Consider the following 7,500-nt stretch of genomic DNA (forward strand, 5'->3'; position numbering starts at 1 on the left):
AAAAAAAAGGTCTTTTGGTTTATCCGCCATAGTAATTGTACTTGTCAATCCATGCGACTTCAGATCTGAAGCCAACATTTGATATGGGTCTTATGCAGATATCAGATACGAAGATTCTGACCCAAATTCCAAAATTACGATAATTTTTTCAGAAACCTAAGAGAAAGACTCGTTGCGTGATCAGCAAACTCTAACTAAATACACATAACCAGCAATTTAGCGTGGACCCCAATGCTGTAATTGCATAGCCTAAATGGTCCAAAATTACTGAATTCTAAATTGATAAATGCAAATGTCTTCCACATGCAAGCATTCTATCTAGTTATTTCAGTATAGATTCATCTTTGTTTAGTTCAACATTTCTTAATTTTGTCTGAGAGATATTGTAATCTACGGTTATTTTTTATTCTCATTGTCTTTTAGATACTGATCGTCACGTGAACATTTCAGAATTCATTGGGTAAAATCATCAGCCAATGAAATAAATTAAATTAAATATATAGACATGCATTGAGTCGTAGTATGACAATGAAACAGTATCCAACGGATTTTGTAGACTTGGGAACAAAGCCCTTGAAGAATATTTGCAGTTAAATGGCAGGACAGGATTAGAAAATTAAACTATAATAGTGATTACTCGAGTGCATATGTGGATTAGATCATGGTGAGGGTTAGATGAAAATGGTTTGGGCATGCTCTTCGCACTCCCCATGAGAGATAAGTTCACCAAACGTTTAACTGGGCTTCACAAAACACTAGATGAGTTGGAAGACCCAGGCCTACATGGGTGAGGATTATGAAGCGTGAAGTAGGAGATGGTGAATGGAGAAGTATTGATTTAGAAGCTCAAGATAAAGATTACTAGCGAAATCTAACTGAGTCCCTTTGCGTCTATAGGCGTAGGAGGAGATGATGATGATGATAAAGAATCTGGAGAGTGAAGAAACAAAACCGTCCTGAAGGTCAGAAATGTGGTTCGATCTGAAGAATTTTAACTACTAGTTAAACAATTATTTACATATGAAGATGTTCATTTCTGGTCGCATTCATTAGTTTCTTATCATTTAGAAACGGTATACGTATGACGCTATCTTAAGCCAAACAGGAATGCATAAGGGTTATATCCGCAAATCGAGAAAGTGATAGAATTTCTGATAATTGTTTCACTCCAGTGGGACAAGGGCTACCTTGACAAGATCCTCCAATATTTGATCTCTTTCTCTCTCTCTCTCTCTCTCTCTCTCTCTCTCTCTCTCTCTCTCTCTCTCTCTCTCTCTCTCTCTATCAACAATGAAACTCAACCAAATTCCAAATAACTACTTAGGTTAATCTATACAAGATTTTGATGAGTCCATGCCTTTACTTCTTCTCAAGGCCCTTCTTCAAAGTGAGTTCAGCAAGCTATTACATATACGAAAAAGCAGGAAGAAAAGAGAGGACACATTAGATATAATCTAAGGATTACTATTTCTGCTTCACAAAGATAAGTTTTTATCATATGCGTGTATTGTTCTTATCGTAAATTAGTTGTTCAAGGGATATATAGCAACATAGAAAAGGTACCAAATAATTGTATAAAAGATAAAAGCATTAAAGCAGTTAGGTAGTGCTGACATACCTACAGGAGATATAATTAATAAGATTGGCGTTATATTAGTAGAAATATAAATAAATCTGATAACATTAATATCATTGGCACTTGATGACTATAACGAAAACAAGAACAGAGAAGTGTAAGTATTACGTTTTATCATTTGTTCTATTTAGCAAAGAAATCACCACTGGGAAACATTCCCGTTTTACCATTGTTTCGTATTTCAGAAAAATTACAAAATTCGAGAAACCGTCTTTGGTCTCATTACCAACCGAAATTATAGTAAATTAATGAAAAGTAATTTTATGGTTTTTTTTTACAATCTCATCACTATTCTGTCTTTTTGTATATTTACAACCCTTGTGAATCATATCCAGACCATCAATTGTAGTCATTTTAATAATTACAGTATTGTACTGGAGAACTCGTACTAAATTGAACCAGATTATACTTTCAATAATTCTTTACTAAGCATTTCACCAAAATCAAAACATTTGAAATTCCTCCTTATTCTCTTACATCGTCAACAAAGCCATTGAGAATTCATCATCCGTTTCGTCCCTCGTTGGCATTTTCTTATATACGCAGTAGCTTTCACAAACAACAAACAATGTCACGAGGCATCAAAACAATGGTCGTTGAAGGGGGAATGAGGGATGCGAGACAAACAATGACCGTTGGAGAGGGAATGGAGGAAATGAGACGGAATAATGGAAAACGATTACTGTTTAGGCAGAGGGAACAACCAACAACTCCTTCCCGGGATCTATTGTCTGCCGAGAGGGGACTGTCACCTCAACTGAAACTTAAGTTGCGTCTTGGCTTTAGACGACTCTTTATTGACTAACTGAGCTTTTATTACTCAGCTGTCAATATCATATCAGGTATCTATTCATGGGCCCGCTCTGTTCTGTTGTTGCCACCCCGAATTGTCTGACGATAACTTTGAAATGAAACTAGTTGCTGAAGGGGATGGTTTCTGTCTTGGGTCCCCGTTTGGAAGTGAAGAATTTTAAAGATGGAAAATATTCTTGAAATTCTCATGTCTATTTTTGGCAATTCATATTAAAATATTTTAGCCAGTCTCTTTGTTTTCTTCTAAAATCTTTTGATTCTTTTACAAAACATCGACTAAGAAAAAATTATGATAATGAAGACGTTAATGGAAAACAAAAATATTAATCTTCTTTATCCTTTATGTAATAACCAAAGCAATGTTCTTTTCAAACAATTCTTGGATTTTTACTTTTCTACATAACCAATTAATGACAGCTGGTGCGTTATGCGAAAAAAAAAAAAAAAAAAAAACGTTTCAGGATAAGCTAGGGGCCGAGGTCAACCCATCACATCTATTCAAGGTTCGAAAAATTAAAGGTAGCAAAAAGTTGATTAAATAAAAAATCAATACTACTTCTAATAGACCGCTGTATTTTTATCAATAAAGTTTCTACCAACTTTAGATTGTTGTCATTGATTATTTTCTAATATCTAATTCAAAACTTTTCTATTCACTGATATTACAAAAATGTCTAATGTAAACTTCATCTAAGTCCTTAAAGATTAATTATTTCATACAAACATCAGATGAAATATTTCCATGATTTTTCTATATATTCTATCTATATCTAACCCATTTACTCGACGTTTCTGTCTCTAGTTATGCATACATATTAAACAAATACACAAAATACACATACACATATAAATACACACCCTCATACACACCCTCATACATATATATATATATATATATATATATATATATATATATATATATATATATATATATATATATATATATATATATATATATATATATATATATATATATATATAGATAGATAGATAGATAGATAGATACATAGATAGATATATAAATATATAGTTAGAGAGATAAACTTATAAGCAAATGTCGGCATTATAGTAATAAATGAACCAATTTTAGTGATGGGGTTCGACGAGCTGCTGTTGTGCCGTCTGTAATGGGGCATACTGTTTTACTGCAAAGATCATCTGCGACTAAGAAAAAAAAAAATAAAACTGAATAGGGCATGGACCGTTATACTACATTTTCTGGTGATGCTTCTCCCCGTTTTATCAAATACGTTTTTATTGAATATATATATAACAGATTTTGAGCGAAGAGAAAAATTTATTTTTGGGTGAGGTAACCATGTCGTCCTGATGGAAGTTCTTAAAGGGTAGCTTCCTAGGGTATATTTGACTACAATGATATTCCCAGAGAATTTTACCTTAAGGTATCCAGAATTCTAACTCCTGGAGCGAATATCCCTAAATAAATCTAACAGGGATATCGCATAATATCAGGGAACGTATTCTTGACATGCCACATAGCTATCTTCACCCCGAACAGTATTAACGCTTCGAGGGGTTACAATGACAAGATTCTCAAAACGAGAATGCAAAGAGAGCCGCTCATAAGGTATCTCTCCTATTCCGTTTCCAGTGTGTATCTGACGAAGACGGCAGCGCCATCTTTATTCCTTGTAGCGATACACGAGGTGCTACAGACATTGTATTATAGGGAGGGGTCAATAAGCCCTTCTTACTATCAAAGGAAGGGCGGGTCCATCAAGACGACATAGCTACCTCACCCAAAAATAGATTTTTCGCCTCGCTCAAAATCCATTTTTTGGGCTCAGGCCATGTCGTCCTGATGGAAGTTTACCAGAGCATTACTGTATCTGTGGATTCTCAATCGGTGTCGTACCCTCAAGAAAGTATTTTCCTGGTCAGTCTAGACCTAGACCCCTATGATGTTACTATCATACATCATTTCATCTAAGCATGAACTATGTTAGCGCTTCCTGCCCCCTACAGGGAAGAGTCGTACTAGACTCTGGAAAAAGTCTGGAGGAGTACATATTAAATATAGATGACAAAATGACAAGCTTGTATAGTGGTCTCGCCCTATACATTGTAAAGCAAAGTTTGTATAAGAGTCACCAATGTCAGTATGAATTCCTGACATCTCCCCCAGTATGTCTACTCTTATTAAAATATCGGATAACAGTTGTATCCGTATAGGAACAAATTTTGCATCTCTACCACCATCCCTTTAGGGTACAATGTTAATCCTTCCCAAGGAAGGGTTAAAGCGAGTGGATTTTTGCTTGAAGAAAGGAATAATCTTAAAAGACATTCCATGTTAAAATTATCCATATTTTAAACTTAATGCTCAGTACATTTCTAATAAAATGAGTGTGGGCGAATAAGACGCAGGGTTCACTATGAACTAGTTTATTAAAAATTTAATAAACATATATATCAGTCAAAATTTATAAAATCTATAAAATGTGGACGATATCCATTAAAGCATAAAGAAAACAGTAAACAGAAAATATTGTTTGGTCTAAAAGGAAACAGATTTGCCACTTTAATCGAATTATTAATAATATTGATACAGTCTGTATTACTGTTTATTTACACTAGCGTAAGAAACGCTTGGCACAAGTGTCCGTATTATGCTATAGTTCACCAAAGTCAATGGAACAGTTCAAAAGGACACGTTAGTGGCCTATCACTCAGTGTGTAGCAACAGTCTGTGACTACACTCCCACCCTCTTAATTAATCGTCTCAAATTAATTTCACTTGTTCCTCGCAGATTTAAACAGCAGGTTTAAGAATTCTACCTGCTGCTACCACAGACCTCTTGAGTTGCTCCACTTGCTTTGCATGGTGCATAAAGAACACCTTGGATGACTACCAGCCGGTGTACGAACGAAGATGTTCAAAGTCCATATAATTAAAGAAATTTTATGGAAGAGGCAACTTTCCTCGGATCATGACTTGCGGGTGTACAGTCTGGATCCGCTCTGCGAATAACATAGGTGAGTTTCGCCCTTAGCAGTTTCAGAGATAAATTTGAACCCGAGGTTTCTCCTCTGAACAGCTGTCCTCCCTTAAAGTCTAAAGTTCTATGAAGATAGACCTTTAGGCACTCCACTGGACATAGAGATGCATCTTCCTTCAGAGGGCAGATTCTCTAGGGACCCCACCTGATGGTGGGTAGCTCGTTCTTGGTAAGAAACCTTGGGTCTGGAAAGAGATTCAGTTCTCCCTCCAAGAACTGGACGTGGCCTTCATCTCTAGAGAAAGCCACTAACTCACCCATGCGATGGAGGGATAGATTCCGATTTATAATACCAAATTACCATCACCTTTTCTTAAAAATCTTCAAAATATTACAGATAAAAAAGTAAGTTTCTTTGACTTTTCTAATGATATGAGGATTATACTTCAATCAGCTCCTGACATGTATCAAGCAATTGGGCAGTTTACTATAAGTTGATGAATTACAGAGGCTATCATTATTCTTCTAATGGAAGTATATAATGAGTCTACATATCCTTAGTTGGTCTCGATATCATGTTCATTGGCTGTAGTCTAAATAAGGACCAGATTATAATGCTTTTGAAGTGTAAGGAATTCATCCAAAATTATATCCGGTAAACCATGCAAACTAAAACTTTTTTCTTACAATAATCTTTGTATAGAAGTTCTGTATATAAAGCACGCAATGATATTTAAAACATTAAAGACGTGTAGGTCTTTATTTAAAGGCAGCAGTGCTCTCATTTAACCAGGAATAGCTTATATCAATGGTTTTAATGTTAATGAGAATGATTACCTACTCGTTCTCGTGTACTGGCTCGCAAGCAAATTATCTTGAAGGTCTAGATTAATCATAATGTTATCTTATATCACCTAAACGGTTATTATTTTCGTATTTAGAGATTGATGTAATAAACCATCTTGATTCTAAATTTCTGGAAAGAAGCTCAACTCCCATTTAACTATGGATTAGTTTAAATATTTCCTTTTTACTTCTCTATTATTAAACCCAATTTTTCCAGCTGTTTTTCTCGATTGTTTCCGGCTGAATTACCAGGGGAGCATAAAGTGGATTTCGTGATTCCCTTCCACTTGAGCCATTAATTCCCCAAAATCCCGACCTGAAATCCCCATTAGACGTAATTTTGCTTTTTCCATTCTGCAACAACAAAGACCAAATAAAAGTTAGAGGTAGGATATGACCCAGATAAAATAACCTGATTACTTTCTCTCTCAGAGTTGCTAAGGTCATTATGATAATGTAACCAATACATATGGAAATGCTGAGGTAAATCTTCGCTGTGTCAATTGTAGAGAAACTTTATCTCGAATAGAAGAAAATGATGTTCCTGAATTTAATGATATGGATTACGACTCTAAGATACCTTAACGGTTTTTCTTTTTTATACCCAACTCATATTCATGTATAATTTGTTCATTCAATTATTTACAACAATTCTTACATTTAAAACAAAGAACAATGAACTGAAAACGGTATATATAGATAAAACAAAAATAGTCTTTTGTTTATAAATAAAATCATAGTCATGATTTAATCCTATTTCAAGATCTAGACCTCCCATTTCCTTGCAACAAACTCAAATACATTCACACTTAAACTATAAGCATTTCATATGGTTTAAAAGTCTGTAGATTGAGAGACATGGAATTACCCATATCTGAGATCTATAAGGAATAAATAAAAAAAAAAAATTAAAAAAATCACGTTAAAGGGTATAATTGATTAATCTATTTGAACTTGTCAGGCGTCACAGTTATCAGGGTAATTATCTCAGTGGGAAGAGATGGAAAAATCCCACTGTGAGTCTGAGGGTCGGAAAGGATTCTCGCATGTCAAGTTTCTCCTTAGAATTGTTCTCTGGTTGTTTGGGTTTTGCTGTTACGGCCAATGTATAGATCCAAGAATGTAATTTTGTTCTGAGTTTCTCTTCCATCTGTGTGTTCGTATAATTGTATCAGGATATCAATGGCACAAGGAGACATTCATATCTATCTATTTGTTTATCTATACACACAAATGCAAGCATAT

General features: G+C 34.7%; 1 protein-coding gene across 1 annotated transcript in view; it reads right to left on the minus strand.

The window, feature by feature from the left end:
* Positions 1 to 2,166, minus strand: part of LOC137650787 (uncharacterized) — a 19,483-nt gene extending 17,317 nt beyond the window's left edge. Inside the window, exon 1 of the mRNA XM_068383942.1 lies at positions 2,114 to 2,166. Coding sequence (XP_068240043.1) covers positions 2,114 to 2,166 — 53 coding nt within the window. The remainder of the gene's footprint in view (positions 1 to 2,113) is intronic.
* Between the last annotated feature and the right edge of the window lie 5,334 nt (positions 2,167 to 7,500).

Source organism: Palaemon carinicauda, chromosome 12 (genome assembly GCF_036898095.1).
Source record: "Palaemon carinicauda isolate YSFRI2023 chromosome 12, ASM3689809v2, whole genome shotgun sequence".
Taxonomy (NCBI): Eukaryota; Metazoa; Arthropoda; class Malacostraca; order Decapoda; family Palaemonidae; genus Palaemon; species Palaemon carinicauda.